Raw genomic sequence first — 19,816 nt, forward strand, 5'->3', positions numbered from 1 at the left:
GGGTGTCAGAAAGGATTGAAATTATTATTTTTTTTTTTTTTTAAATGGTCAAGTCTCACAGCTATGGGAATGAGTTTGCTGAAGTGTTGAGTCGAAACCACTACCAATTTAATACCAACAGCAAATATTGTTAAAGGGAAAATTCTTGCATTTTCTACCTGGAACAGGAAAAGTAACGTGGATGACCTAAGGTGAGCCAGGCTCATCCTCCTTCTAGCTGCTCCTTTGAATTCCAGTTTCTTGGTGGAGATACTGCAAGGTATGGCATTGCCAAGACCTCTGACTCTGTAAATAGTTTTACAGGAATAAGTAGTATTTCACTTAAAACATATATGAAGCATTGAATTATCAGGAGAGTAATAATTTCTAGTAAACTATACGGATGTTTCTTTATTCTACAACAATTATGTGTTGATCTATATGATAAAGATAACCCTAACTGTACTGGTATTTTGCAGATTTCCTCAGTGAAGGTGTGCGCTTAAGATGACTCTTGAAATGCTGTACTTCACCTGCCTCTTTATGCTGCCCAAGTATAATTTTTACATATCCCTCATTGGGTTTGACGCTTACGTGACCTATCAGGAACTGCGAGGCCACTTCATTTTTAGATGAATGCATTTTTCAGTTGAATATACCCTCAGATGATTAATTTTGGGATGAATCAGAACAGGCTTTGAGGCAGCTCTCTTGACAACCTTCTCATGCGATCAAAGGCAGGTTAAAATACCATGTCATCATTTCTTCTGAGTGAGCTCAGTCACTCCTTAATCAACTTCATGTTTTCTCCTCCTTTTTATTAAAACTTTTTTTTTCCCCCCCCAAATGTCAGGATCAAAAATTCATGAGAATGGGACCAAATTCTGTGGCATACAGCTGCGGGATGTTTTTACCATTTTCAGCAGTAGTTAGCCCTACTGATTATAGTTCAATATTTTTTTTTTTCTGTAAACTGTATATTGGATTTTAGAAAGCAGACTTTTTTTCATGATTTCTCCTTTAAAAAAAAAAAAAAAAAAAAGCCACTTAACAGGCATGAGATTAATATCTAGTAGGTTGTTTTTAAGGAAAGTAGGTGGGGACAGGCTGTATTGGTGTTTTACCTTGCTTCACAGAAGAGCTAAGAGCACTGCTCGGGTATTTACAGGCACAGCTGATGAAGGTTTGCATTTTCATGTGAATATAAGAAGAGAACCAGATATGATTCTTTCAACCTGTAAGTAAACTGGCCCACATTTTTCTCTTGAAGTATTATTTCATGCAGCAGTTGTGTGTACATAGCAAATGAGCTACTTAATTATTGCTATAACGATACCCAACAGTTTTCTCCTGTGCAGCTTGGTTGCAGATTGAGAGATCTGTATTTGGGCTCCTTTTCTTGACTTTCAATATTACTACATAAATATGAATTGAATCCATTATATGACGGATTCAGCACAGCATCTGTCTTTTCTGATGGAAATTGTTATAAATGTGGAGATATTCCCATATGCTGTCCTTAGTGGCACATAGAAATTAGATACAAATAAGAAGTTTGGTAGAACTTGAGCCTGCTTTCCTCCGGTGCAGAATTTACACACGGAAAAATACAGAAAGCCTAAGTTTGTACATTTGAAAAGCTGAAAGCTTGTCTTTTGAAGTATTTTTAGCAGCACTGGTATTTTCTACTAGATTAGATATCAGATGTAGTTGATTAGGAGGCATATTGAGTGTTATGGTAAAGGCTTGGTTTTGCTGGGTGAAGCTGAATTTGAGTTGTTGCTCAGAATAGCGTTGTATAGAGTTAACGTATCCCTACTGAAGCGCAAGAACTCTGCAGAACATGCTATAAAAATACATATCCTAGAAATGGACTACGGCACTTTCAAAATCAGTAGCACTTTGAGATGCAGAGAATCAGAAAAGTGATCAAAGTGAGTCAGATCAAGAGACTTAAGAAATAATAAAACGCTGATTGTAAGAACTCATCTGCAACCTGTTGCTTTTGTCTAATCCTTTGATACTATTTCCCAAAGTCTACAAAATTGAGTGAGGTATAACTAAAGATGGGGAAGATTGCACATTTGTGACCAATATGCATACTGTCACACAATTTTATCAACATGATGCATTCTGCTTGATGTTCTTGGACTTTTTTAGGAAAACTACTGGTAGCAATGGACCATCTCAAAGAACTTACATCTTTCCACTGTGTCTTCCCTGTTTTTTGTTTTTGTTTTTTTCTGCTTTGTGAGTATTTGTCAAGTGAGTGTCAACATTTTATTCCTAGGATTTCTGCTTCTTCCACAGGACTCACTTGTCAACATATCTTCTCTCTTCTCAAAACCAGGCAAGCTAAAAAAAAAAATTGATTTCGTAGTCCTATAAGTTATCATGGTTTGTGCTGGTGTTAGGTTTCATACTTGTTAATCTGTCATCAGGAAAATGCGACTTTTAAAAAACTAATTTCTAGGAAGAAAAAGATACCAGTAATGAAATGGGCCACATTTTTTCTCCCCATGTTAAATTATTTGTAGAATTGGCTGATCTCTGAGATTGCAAACGTTTGTTGGAAATTAGAAATAGAAAATTCTCCCCACAGCTAAAGAATGCTGGATTCAGTAGCCTAAATTCTCATCTTGTTTGAGTGGAACCTACTTTTCAGGTTCTCCACCCAACTGATTTCTTAGAGATCCTTACTTCCTAAGGATCAAAGCCAAATGTATTTTTGTAGCTTATGTTTTGACAGAGCTCAAGGGAACGTGGACTGAAAGGATGAGTGGCGCTGTGGGTGCTGGAGAATTTTCTTCTTTCTGAAGTGCTGCATTCACTGATACCACCACTGCTTAATTTTTTAATAATGAACTCTTTAATGATCAGAGGATCAAGGGCTATTAGTATGTATGCAGCTAAACATCTTTGAATCCAGTGTTTTGTTTAAGAAAAGGTCCTTAATTCAAAACAAGGAAATCAGAATTATTCCATTGATTCCTGTGATATGATTTAGGGTGATATGATTTAGCAGGAAAGAGATTCAAGAAGAAATGCTGAAAATCCACTTTTAATTTCTTACTTGCTTTTTTTTTTTATTTATTTAAATATGGAGAGATGTCTATTTAATTTTAACTTTTTTTAAATTTTGGTTTAAAGCTTTTGAATAGAAGAAGGTAAAGACAAAGGAAGAGCCTCAGTCGTTGGGAGGGTGTGTGCAGCCATAAAAGCCTCAGGCAGGAAGTGCAGGTTTCCTGTAGCTGTGCAGTGAGCATCACAGGGGCATCTGGAGGCGGTCCTACATGTAGAGATCTGGTTGTGTTGCTAGCAAAGACACGGATGTAGGCCACTTTAATCAAATTGTTCAGCGTGGCAAAGCTGTCACTATTTGCAGTGTTGGCCAAATATGTCAAAAAAGGAGGTTGGTGTAGGACAGGCTTTTCTGGCTACAGCCATGGTCTAACCTATGCATTGACTTCCAGCTTTGGCTATGTGTTGCCATCTTTAAAATCTTACTTGAACATCAATTTCACGTTACACTGAAACTCTGAAGTGTTTCTAGTTATTTCTAATAAGCTTCTATGAGGACCGCAAATCTAATGAGAAATGACATATTTAATGACTACATGGGGTGTCATCAGAAATAGACAAGTTTTCTTTTTGCACCTCAAATAAATAATAATTAAACTTCTAGGGTTTTTTGTTTGTTTTTCTTTTCTCTTTTTTTCTCTCTTTCTGTTTTTGTTTTTTTTTTTTCCAGGAGCAGAAAAGCAATATAAATAAAACAGAAATATTTCCCAGCTGATTTTTTTGAAAGGATTGTTCGTTCCAAGCTTGATTACACTGAAGACACTAGCAAACTCAATTCTACTGCCCAACAATGCTAGAGACTGTGTTCAAAGTTAAGCTGCTGTAGTTTTAAGCAGCTGAGAGACAGCTTAATGCACTTAAGTTGTGCAGCAAATAAATTACATTACCTTCAAGTTTTTGGCCTGGTTTCTTCAAAGAAAATTGCCACTGTCATCTGGTTTGGGTATTTTGTATAGCTGTTAGTGGAAACTTTTATCAAACAGTTGATTGTGTCTTCTGATTAGTGTAGGTCGGCCACCTTCCCACACAGCAGGTTCTTTACAGGATGCTGCTCTAAGTCTAAGGGAAATGCCCTACAACTTTCATGACAAATACTCTAATCAAAACATGTATAAAATAGGTCTCTTCCACATCTGACTGAGAACTACCTTTTCTTACCTTTCTGTCATCTGTTATTTTCTCCTTTTCCTTTTATTACAATGAGATTTACTGACTCATATTCCTTTATAAAGAAAATAATTGTTTTTTTGTCGCACGGGTTACTAAATGTTTTGGTAGCATGTCAGCACACTTTGCTAAACTATTGATAAAATACATTGACAAATACTGTCACAGATTGACAGAAAAACAAAACCTTTTTATTCAAAGACAGGTCGTTAGGATTAACAAGCCAAAAACTGTATGAGGGAGAAACAAGTGAAGACGTGGTGTGTGCAAGGATACATCGTGTAAATGATCATAGAGTTATCTAGGTTGGAGAAGACCATGAATATCACCAAGTCCAACTGTCAGCAAGCTAAAAGAGCAAAATACCTAGACCTTAGGAACCCTATTTCAAATAACATTCTGAGACCTGTTCTTGTGCTATGACCTCCATATCAGAGCCTGTGTCGAACTGGAATAGTGCGGATGTCAACCTTTTAAAGATTTCAAGTCTTCGTAATGACTTCTAATCCATTTTAAATCAGCTGGAATTATAGTGTATTATCCTTGCTCCTCATACAAGATACACCACACTAACATTTCTGTAAATGTAGTACATGCTAAGTAGTCATTCATTATGTAAATTTTGTAAACAAACAATCAGTTCATATGCGGAAAATGTTCTTATTTACAGATCACACCATCCAGTCTGTTTTCTGCTGCTGCTGCTGCTGTGAGGTACAAAAACGGTATGTGAAATCCTTCAGATTTTCAGCAATTGAGACAGTCAAAATGTCTATACATAGTCCATCTATTTTAAAAACTGATGTAAAATTTTTTAAAGTCCGTCTATCTTCAGTAGAAATACTAGTTGTGCACAAGTTTGAAGAAGCTCTACCCTGCACATCCCTAATGTGAATGAAGCTGTACATTTCCGTAAATATTTTCATGTGGATGTTTATATAAGTGTAATCACAAAAACACTTCTTATTTTTTGAAATTAGAGCAATGAGAACAAAGATAAATGTGGACCCTGACACTGACCTGGAGACCCAGTACACAGCCTCTCAATCAGAGGATTCCTATGCAGCTACTTGGAAGTGTAAAGTAAGTAACATTTTGGCAGATGAAAAAAACTGAGATGATTCCAGTGGCTCACTGCTGAAACAAGCAGAGGAGTAACTGGCTCTTGAGCACATAGGTTGCTTTGTTGCATAATTATTTAAAAAATTAGAGTATCGAAAGATTCATACTGATGGAAAGACAGGATTGTAGTGGGTTCCCAAGTTTGCTGTCATGGATGAGGGTAGTTCATTCTCTAACTTTTGAGTTTGGCTGGTGGAGGTGGGAAAGGTGGGACCTTTAGGAAGGCACAATTTCATCATCATAGAATTGCAGGGGTGGGAAGAGACCTCAAGAGATCATTGAGCCCAGCCCTGTACTAAAGCAGATGCCCTATAATGTGTCACATAGGTAGGCACCCCGATAGGTCTTGAATATCTCTGTAGAAAGAGACCCTGCAATCTCTCTGTTCAACATATTCCAGTACTCTGTCTTCCTTACTGTAAAGAAGTTTTTCCTCATACTTGCATGGAACTTCCTTTGTTCAAGTTTTAAGCCATTACTACTTGTTCTATCACTACACGCCACCGAGAAGAGCCTGGCCTCATCCATTTGCCTTCCATCTCCTTTTAGATATTCATAAACATTAATGAGATTACCCCTCAGTCTTCCTTTCCCTAGGCTGAACAGACTGATGGTACTCAGCTATTCCTCATACAAGAGATGTTCCAGGCCCTTTATCATCTTTGTGGCCTTCTGCTGGATTCCTTCCAGGAGATCCCTGCCTGTTTTGAACTGGGGAGCCCAGAACTGGACAGTCATCTAAAAATGGCCTCATCAGGGGAGAGTGGAGGGGGAGAATCACTTCCCTTGACCAGCTGGTCACACTTGTTTTAATGCACTCCAGAATACCATTGGCCTTCTTGGCCATCAGGGCTCACTGCTGGCTCATGGTCAACCTATTGTTCACCAGGACACCCAGGTCCTTCTCTGCAGAGTTCCCCTCCAGCAGTTCACCCCCTAACTTGTACTGATGCACACATCCATCCACCTTGCTCAGCTTCATGTGAAAAGTCCACCTCAGTTTTGCTAGATCTAAATTGAATTCATTTGAGTTGTCAGAGCATAACTGAAGGTAAAAATAAAACCTAACCTGATGCATAAGAAAAAGCTTATGTTCCTGCTCAATTGTTAAAAATGTTTCTAGTGTTCTCCATGTTAATTCATCAGACAAATTGCCACTGTTTTCAATGCTGCTCTGCTAATTTACACTGACTTGTCCCAGCAATTGTACTATGTAGCAGTCACCCAAAGAACAGGGGGAAGATTAGGTAGATGGCTTGTCTTTTATTTACTTTACTTCCCATTTTAACTTAGACTTTGATACCAAACTATTCAACTGTGAGCTGTACTGTTTTACAAGTAATAGTTTTACAAGGTTATTGTGCTGTATGGCAGGAATTTATGACCATGATTAGTACCTTTTAGTTACTGAGGTGCTATAGAAGTAGGGGAATTATACAAGAAATAGATGAGAGAAAATACTAATTATGGAAGATACTTTCTTTTTCACTAGCATAAGAAGAAATTGCATGTAAAGAACAAGCCTTTACCTCCTCTACCTGCTGAGGCTTTTGAAGACTACACAAAGAAACTCAGAGTTATTGCGCTGTATGACTTTTTCGCTAGAGGACCCTCTGATTTAACACTCAAGCAGTCAGAAGAATACATTATCCTTGAACAGTATGATCCTCACTGGTGGAAGGCTAGAGACCAGTATGGGTAAGAGACTGGGCATCTAATTTTAAACCCTCTTCCTACAGAGAAATAAAAAGAACAACCCTTTGTAGGATTATGCTACAACCCTCTAAGCATGTAGGATGAGGTGCGTGCAATTTTAGTGGAGGTTTGAAGGTATAGAGAAGGTATGTACAAGGGATGCGGGTTAATTGAGAAGGGTTTGAACAGTGTCTAGCACTCCAGAAATGAGGTGGCAACTCCTCTCTGCTGGTAATACAAGGTTAAGTCATAGGCTTAGTAACTTCCAAAACAACATAAGTACAGCTGAGGACTATGTGAACCACTGGGCTTTAAGCCATGTGAAAATCCAGCTTTATATGCTTCGAGTGCTCTACCACGTGTTGTGTATGTGTAAAGTCTTCATAAAGACCACAGAGACTGGTAAGACATTTAAGTTGAACAAAGCCCCTAATCAAAGGTTCTTGGACATTTTAGAGAACTGGATAACTTCTTTTAGGATCCTTGCTGCATTTATATATTTTTTTCATGATGTTTCTCTTTCTCCACAATTTCTCAGTGTGTCCTGTAATCTGATATGAAGAGTGATTACATGTTATGTAATAACTATCTCCTTTTCATTCACCCTCCTTTAAATACTTTTAAACACTTATTCTCAAGTCAGATTTGCCATTAGAGTCCACTTTGTTATTATTTTGTATATGTTCAACCACACACTTTCTATTTCTTCGTATTGAAGATCTGTTACAAGGATAGAAATAAAGCTAGTGACTTCTGATTTGGAAGAAATGTCACTTTTTTTCTAATCTTTCTTTTGATTTTACTTGAAAATTTTCCTTAACATGCTGTTCTTGGCACTCTAAGTACCGTCATTTCAGTAGCCATTCATAGTCTAGGGCAGAAACACTTTGCCTCAGGTGAAAGGAGTTATACTCTTATTTGATTCTCATGCTGGGATTCAGTATCTAAAGACATGTAGTATAAATAACTTCTGTCATTCAGTAAAAGAAGATGTGTATCTTAGTCCTATTAATATTTTACATCTTACTACTGTATTATCCTTAATACGTTTCAGGAACGAAGGTCTAATTCCTAGCAACTATGTTACTGAGAACAAAAAAAGTAATTTAGAAACATATGAGTAAGTACTCTTGAAGACAATGACTCTACTTTCTTTTCTAAAAATTGAGTGGTAAGTTTTGGCGCTTGATCTTTCAGCTTTTACCAGAAGACTGACTGTGAACAGGTGTTCTCTTTGTTCTCTTCATTGAAGCCTTCTTTTTGTTGTTGTTGTTGTTACAAAATATCACCCTTAGAATGTGTTAAACATTTTTATTGTGGTCTATCTGTTTGGACTGTATAATATGATGATGACACCAAGCTGAGCTGTGCAGTTGATACAGCAGAAGGAGGGATGCCATCCAGAGGGACCTCGATAAATTCAAAAGATGGGTCCATGTGAACCTAATGAGGTTCAACAAAACAAGGTGCAAGGTTTTGAACCTGGGTCGAGGTAACCTCAGGTGTGTATGCAAACTTGGAGAAGAACTCCTTGAGAGTAGCCCTGCTTAGAAGAATTTAAGGGTTGTGATTGATGAAATCAATCATAATAATCATATAATTATGATAAATCATAATGACAGAATCTAGATATGTCCTATTTCTGTAGGCTTACTACATAGTATCTCTTTATTCTGATCTCTTCCCTTTGTGAACATCCAGTTGATTATCTAGAATCTATTTTCAGTTTCTTCAGCCTGGTTTCCTGGAGAGAAAAGTAAAATACATCATAACTCCAGAGAAGAGGGGGCTGAAGCAGCTTCACTGTAAAATTCATCAAAATTTAGCATAAATGTTTCCTGTTTTTTTTCCTTTTATTTCACCTCACGTTTAATTATAGTGAATCACATTCAATGGGGAAAGTATTTGTCATATTTACTGTGGTCTAATGAAGTAATTCCAAATTAAGAGATGCTTGATATGCAGCAGTGGTTAGTTCTGTTCAGATGTTAACATTGGAGACAGAGCAACTATTAAGATTAACGCTTATTTCTGTGAAGCAGAACAAACGTTAATTTGTACTGGCTGAAATTGATGTGTCATCTCCTTGTTGCAGGTGGTATTGCAAGAGCATCAACAGAAGCCAGGCAGAACTACTTTTGCGACAGAAGGTAATTCAGCCTGTATGTTGAGTTAATATCTACAAAGGATTATCAGTAGAGGCATCATGAGAGTTTCAACAGCCAAATCCAACTCTGTTTGACATACAGTAAGAGAAGGTACTTTAAAATAAAAGGATGGCTTTCTGGGGTACAGTGTAGTGCAGACTGTCCAGACATCCCAAAATTTTACATTGTAACCCCAGCAAATTCCATTAAGATTTTCCATATTGAATGACATGAGTTACGTGGAGCTTACTGTGCTTGTCTTTGGTATGAAACACTGAAGACTTAAATCCTTGCAGGAAGTTAGTGAGGTGGTAGAGCTTAACAAAACCTCTGATCCTTCCTTATATACAGATCAAACAATTTGTGCTGTGTTCTATCCTCTATCTCTGATGGGCATTTAGATGTCATCTAGCTTGTGTAAAATTCAAGGGCTCAAGGGCTAACACAGGGCTTGGGCAAGATAGAGCAGAGAAGAACACCAAAGATTAAATTGTTTTGCAGCAATTATCTAGTGACTTGTATAATCCGAATTTTTAATAAATGAAAGAATTTTCACTATTTCACACTGAAGAGTGTAATTCACCCAAAATATTTAACTCTGGCACTTGATATTATCCTTTGGTTAATTTTGCTCTGCTTTGTTATCAATTCCTGTTCACTGCTGCTTTATCACCCTCCCAAGTAGTCATAGGTACACCACTGAAATCAGTAATCATCTGCAAGTGCTATTTCAGGAGACTTTTATTCAAGAAAGTAAATATCTGCATTTCTTTTTAGTCCAAAGAAGGCTCATTTGTTGTCAGAGATTCAAGCCAACAGGGAATCCTTACACTGTCTGTATACTCACGGTCTAAAGGGTGAGTTGCTCTGAATGGTTGTGATTTGATTGAAAATGTGAAGGAAGAGTTTCCCTAAAACTCCTTGGGATGAGGGGCAGGCTGGATATATGGTGCAAGGGAGCAATGAGGCACCAGCACTAGTTGTGCAGCACTGCAGTCAGTGAATTGCAGCCCATATATTGAAATGCTGGTGCTGGGCTTTTGGGAGTCAGGGTGCCGATATCCTACGATAAGATCAATTGCATTCACGGAAACCCTGAAATACTCTACTCCAAGGACTGATCATCTCAGCAGTGTGGCACAAACAATAAAGCCTTACAATCCCATTTTGCCTGTTTTTACACAAAGTGCTGTGGCTGCCATACTGGTGAAATATAGTTAGATTTGTAGTATCAAATATTTTTATTGACAATCATAATCTTTTGTTGATTTCAGAAGTCATGGTGGAGACATTCGACATTATCAAATTAAGAAAAACCACTTGAAACAGTATTATGTAGCAGAAAAATATCTATTCTCCTCTATTCCTGAGCTCATTCAATATCATCAACACAATGCTGCAGGTAATGGATGTAAGCTGATAAGGTTTTACTACTGATGTCCTGAAGCTCATCAAGACTTTGAGAAATTGGATGTCAGTCTTGAACTAATCCTTCCCTTCCAAAAAGATACACAATTTTTTCTGTTGGTAATGAATTCAAGTATACTGTGATCCTTTCTGCTGAAGTTGTAGCTACAATGTGCATATATCCTGGGGGAAATGAAAATACCAAACTCATATATATGAATGAAATTTCATTCATAAAAATGAATGAAACTAGAAGCCTTATGATCTTACCCGCTCTGTATTCTATTGATTCATATTTGATTGAATGTGACTTGCATTAAATTTGATCATAGTTCTTTTATTGTCTTCAATTCAGCGGCTTGCATGCATGCAATCTGAGGAAAAACAGGAGAAAAACAGGAGCTGTGCTATGCACCAGCAGGCAGCTTTTGCAGATTTTGGCACACACAAACAAAAGGCAGAATTGGGAGGCACAAGGACTCTCTAACACTGACTTGCAGCCTACCTGATTTAGCCACCCCTGCTTGTTGGCTCATGGCAGCCTTTTTTAATTTCTAGCATTCAAAATGCCATTCATTCTTGGTTCTGCCTGTCATTTCAATATGGATTAAAACGTTTTTTTCCACGAGTGAGTAGAGACAAAAATATTTTTTGAGAGCAAGTATGATGTAGTATACTTAAATATGGAGCAATTTGTCAACAGAATATTGGTGCTTTGTTTCCTGCAGGTCTTATCACCCGTCTCCGACATCCAGTCAGATCAATCAGATGTTCCTCACCAGCAACAGCAGGATTTAGTTATGGTAAATTCTTTATCTTGTTTTGGTGGAAACCTGGGTATCTGGGAAAGAGTTGAGATTGCATTCGTACAACTAATAATTGTGTCTGTTAAATTTCCCAGCCATAAGAAACACATAACCAGCTTCATAATCACCAGACTCACACACCTCAGGTGTTGAATCCAAATGAAAGGCCTGGCTCAATTCCTTCAGTTTAGTGAAGTGCTTCTTTCAGAACCACTAATGCCTTTCTGGACTTCCATAAGCAGACCAGAAACTCACATATACATTTAACAGATTTGAAAAAGGTTTTTTATTTAAAAGTCTATGAAAATAAAATTAATGTTGATTGGGAAGATTTTCTTTTGTCAATTATGGAAGTTTTAGAAATAAGAATTATGTCTTACGCAGCGTTAGAAAACAAGCAGTAAATGCTGGTGCTGTGCATGCAGATCAGGAAGTTAATATTAACTGATGGATGTGTATGTATGAATATACACATACGTATTTGTATGTACGTGTATATATATCTATATGAATTTCCAAAATTTGTACTGTGCATTTTTACTGTGAATCAGTATCAAGGCTTAATATTTCTGGAGGGCAGAACTATTGGCAGTTTCAATGGAGACAGTCAGTGACTATTTCTATGGCTATATTAGCCCTTTGGAACTGATTTAAAGTTAAAAACATAGATGACAGTACCAAAAAAAAAATCCTCAGAGGTAATCAAAGCCAATTTCTTGCCTTATCTTCAAGCCTCAGGCTTTCCTATGTTAAACAATTTAAACAGCATTCTACAAGCTGTAAAGTACCACTCATGTATGAACACATACATGTGTGGAAAATTCCAGATAATCAAAATCCATGCTATAGCTGATGAACAGTTGTGATACTTTGCTGTGTACATGAACTGCAGGTAGGCATGTCTCCTAGACTATTGTAATATACAGGATTGTTTTTATAGAGGAGTGGGAATTGAACCCCTCGGAACTGACGTTTATGAAAGAGCTTGGGCGTGGGCAGTTTGGAATTGTTCATCTGGGTAAATGGAAAGCAACCATCAAGGTTGCCATCAAAAAAATCAATGAAGGTGCAATGTCTGAAGACGATTTCATGGAGGAGGCCAAATTGATGATGTAAGTACAAAGTAATTGTGGCTCACAGATGACACTGAGATGACCAAGAAACAAACATAACCTAAGTCCATTTAAAACAAAGCTATTGTGCTGGGAATAGTGGACCAAAAAGCTAGTGTAATGGTTGCTAAATCGCTCACCGGGGCCTTTCTTTAGCATGTGTGCTGCTTTGCACTTGGAGCCTAGCAGGCAATAAATGTGCTGACAGTTACTCCTACAGCCATTCTTTTGTCTATAACTCAGTGCCTCTAGGAGCATGGGCAGAACTAACTAAACCTAACTAAACCTAACTTCTTAGAAGCTATATTGCCATTCCTGCTAATTTTGAAAATTAGGGAATTATCCAGACCAGGTGTTGGTTCAATCCATAGAAAGAGGTAAAAACAGAGGTGTTATGTCAGGCTGAGCAGAGCCCATAGGGAAAGCCATGGGTTTGCAGCCTCTCATGTCCCCTGCCTGAAAGCCAGACAAAATAAGACCTTTCCGCTTCATATTTCCAAATCAAGGTTTATATTCATTCCACCTGTATAACTGATGGACTATCACAATTTTGCAAAATGAACCCTTTTTGAGGAAATTGCTTACAGAAATGTGTTAGGCAGAGGACAACTCCAGGGATAGTTGAACTGAATAATGTTTATAAAACACTGAAGGTGTTTCTCAAAATTATCGTGATAATTGATCATGAACGAATGGTCTAGTTACCTTTTGAGTTGGACTTGATGATCTTTATGAGTCCCTTCCAACTTGGGGTATTCTTTGATTTTATGATTCTACCTACCAGAAACAAATGATCTTCTAACTGAAATGCAATTTTAAACAATGTTAAACAGGAAACTATCCCACCCAAAGCTGGTCCAGCTGTACGGTGTGTGCACACGCCAGAAGCCCCTCTATGTGGTGACTGAATTCCTGGAGAATGGCTGCCTGCTCAACTACCTGCGACAGTGGCGGGGGAAGCTCAGCAGAGACATGCTGCTGGGCATGTGCCTGGATGTGTGTGAAGGAATGGAGTATCTGGAGAGAAATAACTTCATTCACCGTGATTTAGTAAGTACAATGGGTTTTCTGAGGTTCGCTGAATACTGATGATATAGAACATGCCATTGAAATTTAGGGGTGCTTCTGTGCCCTGCAAGGCTTTAACAAAGCCTTTCTGTATTCACATTTCTTCTGGTCCCTGCTGCCTTACTTTGGTGCTGGGATATATAAGTGGCTTGTCTGCCCTGCCCTTCAGACACGAGGAATTAAGAGTCACAGAAATGCTTTTTTAGTAATTCGTATTGAATGTCCTGATGTTAACATTCAAGAAAATACCTGCTTGGATAACTAGACTCTGCATTTGGAAAGTTATTTTATTGTGCAAGGATACTTGAAATTATTGCAACTCATGATACAAGCATTCATGCAGGTATATGCTATGTGCATGAAATCACACAGCAGTGAAAGGTGTTCACCAACACTGAGCCAGAATTTTACTTTTTTCTCATCTTTTTGAGGAAGACACACACCTCCTTTCAGGATATGAAATACATGAGCTGAAAGTAAATTATCTATTGTATTCCTCTTAAAAATTGTACTCTTAAAAATGCCTTTGGCCGGATTTCAGATATGTTTTTCTCATTTCTCCTAGGCTGCAAGGAACTGTTTAGTCAATGCTGAACACACTGTTAAAGTATCTGACTTTGGCATGGCAAGGTAGGAGATACAAGCTCAGTGAGTGCCCTATTTTGTGTCATTTGGGACGAGGCCCATCGCCACCTTCACTTCTTGCTTGCTGGTGTGGGAAATTTCACTGTGCACAGCGTCTACAATTCTGATCAAATCAATAATATTGCTGTTCATCTGTTGTACTGTGAACAGAGTGTCATATTGTCCTTTTGCTGACTGCAAGACAGGTGAACAAAATATCTCATGAATGTCAGCAGTAGTTTGTGGACATAGAAATGCCCAGTGTGCCCTGGGCTGCCAGAAGCTCACTCTGCTTCCTGGAGAAGGCTGCAGGGTGACCTCATTGCAGCCTTCCAATATTTAAAAAGGGGATTATAAACAGAAGAAGAATCAACTTCTTACAAGGATAGATAGTGATAGGACAAGGGGGGAATGGTTTTAAGCTCAAGAAGGGAAGGTTTGTATTAGATGTCAGGGGGAAGTTCTTCACAGAGGGAGCGGTGAGGTGCTGGAACCTGTTGCCCAGAGAGGCTGTAGATGCCCCGTCCCTGGAGGTGTTCAAGACCAGGTTGGATGGAGCCCTCGGCAGCCTGGTCTAGTACCAGATCTGGAGGTGGTGGCCCTGCATGTGGCAGTGGGTTTGTAACCTGATGATCCTTGGGGTTGCTTCCAACCTGAGCCATTGTATGATTGCATGGTTCTAGGCTCAGTAAAGTGAGTGCTCCAAATTTCCGAGCCCAGTGAGAGTTGAAAGCCACTGGGAACAGAGGCAGGTGTTGGCACTGGCCTTTGGAGCCTCAGCAACAGGGTAGGTGAGGAAGGATGACACGTGGGCAGGAAGTGTGAAATGTGCTTCTTAGCAGGGAAGTGGTTTTTCTACTTAGTGAGGGGACCAACCACACATGAAGAGAGAGTGCACGCACAGGCCAGAGAAACAAAGCTCTGTCCACTGTTGAGAGGTGATGAGAACACTCCCTAATTAGTCAGAGCTCAGAACAGACCAGTTTAGTACTGTTATGTTGTATGTTCTTTATCCAGTAACCTCTCATCTTTCTGTGCCTGCCCCAAAAATAAGAAAGGGACACAAAGAAGCAATTTCTCATGGCGTCAAGTTGTGCCAGGGAAGGTTTAGGTTGAATATCAGGAAAAACTTTACAGAAAGGGTTGTTAAGCACTGGAATAGGCTCCGCAGGGAGGTTTAGGTTGAGTCACCATCCTTGGGTGATGAAATGCTCAGAGACATGATTTAGCAGAGGGTTGTTAGATAGGGTGATATGGTTAGGTTGAGGTTGGACATGATGATCTTGAAAGTCTTTTCCAACCTGAGCAATTCTATGATTCTCTCAGTGCAACATCCTTTGAAAGGTGCTTTAAAAGATACTGTTATGTCTTCAGTTGTAAGATTTGTGTAGTGCATACCTGTCGTCTTCTCATGAGAATTTACAGAGCTTGTTTGGATATTGGGCTCAGCCTTTTAATATATTACTGTATAAATGCCCTTGTTGGGCACGTAAATTCATAGAATCATAGAATCATTAAGGTTAGGAAAGACACGAAGACCATTTAGTTCAACTACCAACTCATCACCGTATTGCCTACTAAACCATGTCCCTTAGTGCTCTGTCTACACATTTCTTTAACTCCTCCAGATAGTCACACCACCATCTCCCTGGGCAGCTTGTTATCATACCTCATCACCCTTTTGGAGAGAAATTTTTTCCTAATATCCAAACTGAACCTCCCTGGGCACAAATTAAGACCATTCCTTCTCTTCTTAAAAAGTAATAATAATATGTATTGCTGCTGTTTTTCCTGCCTGCAGCATAGGGACTTTTCCCAGGAGGTGATAACAACAGCCATCCTGTGAGCACACAGATAGCACTAAATCTTTTAATTATGACATACCTCTCACAAGCAATCAAATTACTCATTTAAATTGAAATTTCTTTAACTGCATGTATTCCAGTGTGCATTCTATATTAAATTAATGATATAATTTCTTTTCTTACAAACTGACACAGTATTTTCATGGAATTGTAAACTACCTGTGCAAGGTGCTGCCAGAACTGCTTTCAGTTTAACTCTCACTAAAATACACGGTATTTGCTGATGTTCTTTAGATACGTCATTGATGATGAATATGTCAGCTCTTCAGGTGCCAAGTTTCCAATCAAGTGGTCATCTCCTGAAGTCTTTCATTTCAAAAAGTACAGCAGTAAATCTGACATCTGGTCATTTGGTAAGTGGGTTAGGTTAATGTGTGACAAGCTGTTTCCCCCAAACTACTGATAAGACTGAGGAAAGAGCAACTTTTCTGGATGTTTCCTATCTTAATCTTTAGTCTATCTCATTTTTCAATTCTTGTCTGTATAGGAAGAGTGTGTGTATTTTTTTTAACACACTTTTAATCTTAAAAAATTGTTTTCAACAGACATATGTCTCCGTTAACCAAATGCTTATTTATTTCATTTTCATGAACCATGACTTTAGCTGGCTTCAATATGAGCATAATTACATCAGTTCACTTTTTTTTTCATTCACCTCAGGTTGCTTATATTTTTCATTCATTATTAAATACACAGAAAAGAATGGGACTTCTAGTATTATTAGACAACTTGCTTTCTCCTACGTATTTTGATTCATTTTTAGGTGTACTGATGTGGGAAGTTTTCACAGAAGGCAAAATGCCTTTTGAAAGTAAATCAAATTATGAAGTTATCCGTGAGATTTCTGCAGGTAACCGACTTTATCGACCACATTTGGCATCACACTCTGTGTACAAAGTCATGTACAGCTGCTGGCATGAGGTTTGTTGGTCTTTCTTGTGACATTACTTTACTTCACTTGCAGTGTGGATCTGAAGGCTATCCTCAAAAACTGGAGCAGTAAACCTCTACTTTGTAGAATCCTCAGTAGTTTTTGCTGTGCTTTTTCACAAACCACATCTAGTTTAAAAGCCTCTGTTTCTTTTCACTGTTGCATTCAGTAAATACCAAGCATATAACCTACACAATAGGTCTATGCCATCCCTGGTTTTGAATATATATACCCTGTCAGTATATGCCCTGTGCTTCCTCCTGTAGTGTGCAGAGGAATTTTGCATACAAATGCTTTCTTCTGAAAGTACTTTTTCATTCTATTGATTTCTGGCACATTAATGTGCAGAACAAGATAAACTTGATCTCTTCAATCTGTGTCAATAAAATAAAATAATAATATGAATAATAATTTTAAGTGGTTGCTTTAACTGTACTTGTAACCAATTTCTATTAATGTCTCCTCTGTTTTTTTTTGTTTTTGTTTTTTTTTCCAGAAACCTGAAGGACGTCCTACTTTTGCAGAATTAGTAGAAGCCCTCACAGATATAATGGAGATGGGATAATTGGGGATTTTATACAGGTGTATTTACTGAAAAGTGAGCATTGAGCTGGCCAATGTAGCCTATACTGAAAACTTCAGCCTTTTAGAGCAGTCTTTACTTAAACTATGGTAGCAGCATCCCTATATTGAAGCTGTTTGGGCTTGGCCTAATTTGGGAAAGATACCCGAGGAGACTGGATTACTGGATTTGTACTTTCAAGCCTTTATTTCCATGAAAAATGTCCTATCTAGAAAGAAGTAACCAAGCTTACTCACCACATAAGCTCTTTTCCTTATTCTTTTTGTCAGAGCTACGCTAATTCCTGTAACAATATTGATAAGAGATGATTTGTTACTTAATATGGTTCATGCACAAGGAAATAGTGATTAGCAGCAGCAAAAGTGGTGGAAGAACCTGTGAAAAAGTTCCAGGACTAAAGGCAGAACCTTTTGCACTGCGTAACACTGAATGAATGGAGCAGTTTCAGAGGTAACTCAGCCACCAGAGCAGCATGCGGATTTTTGCCCGGATACTGCACTGCGTGTTGCTGGGGGTCCAGACACACAGAAGAGGTGGAGGCAGCAGTTGTCCTTTGGCAGCTCCTGACCCACATCCCAAACAGCTGGAAGGGCTCAGCACCCCTGAGGAATTTTAATCTTGCTCATAGCTAAAGGCTAATTTTGTGTGAAACAGAGAGAACAAGTATAGATTGTTTTATTCAAGCTTCTCCCTGAACTTTTCACTGTCTTCCATTTCTTGCTTGCTGCAGCTTACTCAAATGCCCATCAAATGCTTTTCTTAGTACTCCTTCTGCCAGTGCCCAAAATGGTGAACAAAGAGAGACTGGAAATTGGCCATTAAAGAAAGTGTTTTGTGTTAGTTTAGATCAAATAGAGTTTGTGAGACCTTACTTGCACCATATCTGTAACTGTGCCTGTTAGCTTATTGTTCACTTCTAATTCTTAATTTTGGTTAGTGCAAATGTATTACAGAAAAAGCAAGTGAATTTGGTGATTTTTTTCAATACAGAGAACAGTCAGGTCATTACAAATAAATAGTAGTTTAAAAATGTGATTGTGCTGTGAATTGTTAATAGGTAAGTACATCATATTTCATTTTATAGCACATCGTAGAAAAAATACTTCAAAGCCAGTAGATGAAGAATGATGGACATCTGAACAAGTTTGTTCATTTCCACATTTTAAAAGTAAATGAAACAATACAATCAATCATTCCGAGTTTTGGATTTCCAGAAGGTGATGACACCTCTGGGCCAAATTCATGGCAATAATAGTTCATTTTTATTGCAATAGCATTCTCATAGTTACCACCCCTTGGGGAAGGGAGTACTTTACTATTTGGGAGTAACTTCACACACACGCTTTTAAGATCCTTCTGCTCAAGTGAAACATGATATTCTCATCCTTTTGTGTAATCTGCTGAAAGAACTGCCACCAGCATATGGCTCTGTTTACTTTTATAACTGACTTATTCATGAGCATTCAGTTCCATCTCAGCCCTCTAACTGCACACAAACCTATACAATACTGTACAAACCACTGCTTTGAGCTCATTGCAAGTTTATGCCTGTAGTACAGTAATACAGTGCTTTTGAGCTGATGATGCTCTACAAAAAAAAAGTAATTCAAACTGTGTCTGAAGTATAAATGCACTCAGGGACTTTTAATAATATAAGAGTAATATTTTACAACAGCTCTTGTAAAACTGGTTTTGCTACATGAATTACTGCAAGTTAATATGTAATACCACAGTACCATGCAATTAAAAGGGGCTCTGGTAAGTTCAAGTTCTTGAAGCACCCTGCTTTTGTTTGCATTGTTGAGTTGTCCCATAGTGTATCTTTGACACACACTGGTCTCAGATGGAAAGTAATACTTGCCTACCATTCCTTCACTTTCAGAATTCCACCTTTCTGGAGGCTGGGCAAACTGTGAGTGGGCTGATGTCACCACTCTGACGCAGATGAATTTAATAGCTGATGTCACAAGGCTTACAGTAAATAAATTAAAAAGCACTATAATGTGCTTCAGGATCAATGGAATCAGTGTTTAATCAGTAAGAAGGAAGGTCCGGCAGGGCAAGGGTTGTGTGTGTAGGGCATGTTTACTTACTCGAGAAGCTACACCCATATACAGACCAACAGGCCAACTTAGCCTTTGTGGTGGCTCCTAGCATACCTCAAACCCCAGACATATAAAAAGAAAAAAGGAGAAAGAAATGATAGGTGAGCAGTGAGAATCGCTCATG

The 19,816-nt window shown here is 38.3% G+C and overlaps 1 protein-coding gene across 1 annotated transcript; it reads left to right on the plus strand.

The window, feature by feature from the left end:
- The first annotated feature begins 1,011 nt into the window (after positions 1 to 1,011).
- On the plus strand, positions 1,012 to 19,340 carry TXK (TXK tyrosine kinase). Its single transcript, XM_042871867.1, has 15 exons — positions 1,012 to 1,216; positions 4,898 to 4,952; positions 5,208 to 5,310; positions 6,842 to 7,047; positions 8,099 to 8,164; positions 9,140 to 9,194; positions 9,969 to 10,048; positions 10,466 to 10,593; positions 11,327 to 11,401; positions 12,345 to 12,516; positions 13,350 to 13,566; positions 14,150 to 14,214; positions 16,308 to 16,426; positions 16,837 to 16,994; positions 17,501 to 19,340. Exons 1-15 carry the CDS (start codon positions 1,036 to 1,038, stop codon positions 17,567 to 17,569), a joined length of 1,749 nt encoding a protein of 582 aa, XP_042727801.1. The 5' UTR covers positions 1,012 to 1,035; the 3' UTR covers positions 17,570 to 19,340.
- The last annotated feature ends 476 nt before the right edge of the window (positions 19,341 to 19,816 follow it).

Source organism: Lagopus leucura, unplaced genomic scaffold (assembly GCF_019238085.1).
Source record: "Lagopus leucura isolate 7727_CA_CO unplaced genomic scaffold, USGS_WTPT01 Super-Scaffold_100004, whole genome shotgun sequence".
NCBI classification, from domain to species: Eukaryota; Metazoa; Chordata; class Aves; order Galliformes; family Phasianidae; genus Lagopus; species Lagopus leucura.

Excerpts from the sequence above, each read along its gene's own strand:
- TXK (XM_042871867.1), top strand. The coding sequence starts at position 1,036 with ATGAGATTAATATCTAGTAGGTTGTTTTTAAGGAAAGTAGGTGGGGAC. Across the intron at positions 14,215-16,307 it reads TCTGACTTTGGCATGGCAAG|ATACGTCATTGATGATGAAT; the intron begins GTAGGAGATACA and ends GATGTTCTTTAG. Across the intron at positions 16,995-17,500 it reads TGTACAGCTGCTGGCATGAG|AAACCTGAAGGACGTCCTAC; the intron begins GTTTGTTGGTCT and ends TTTTTTTTCCAG.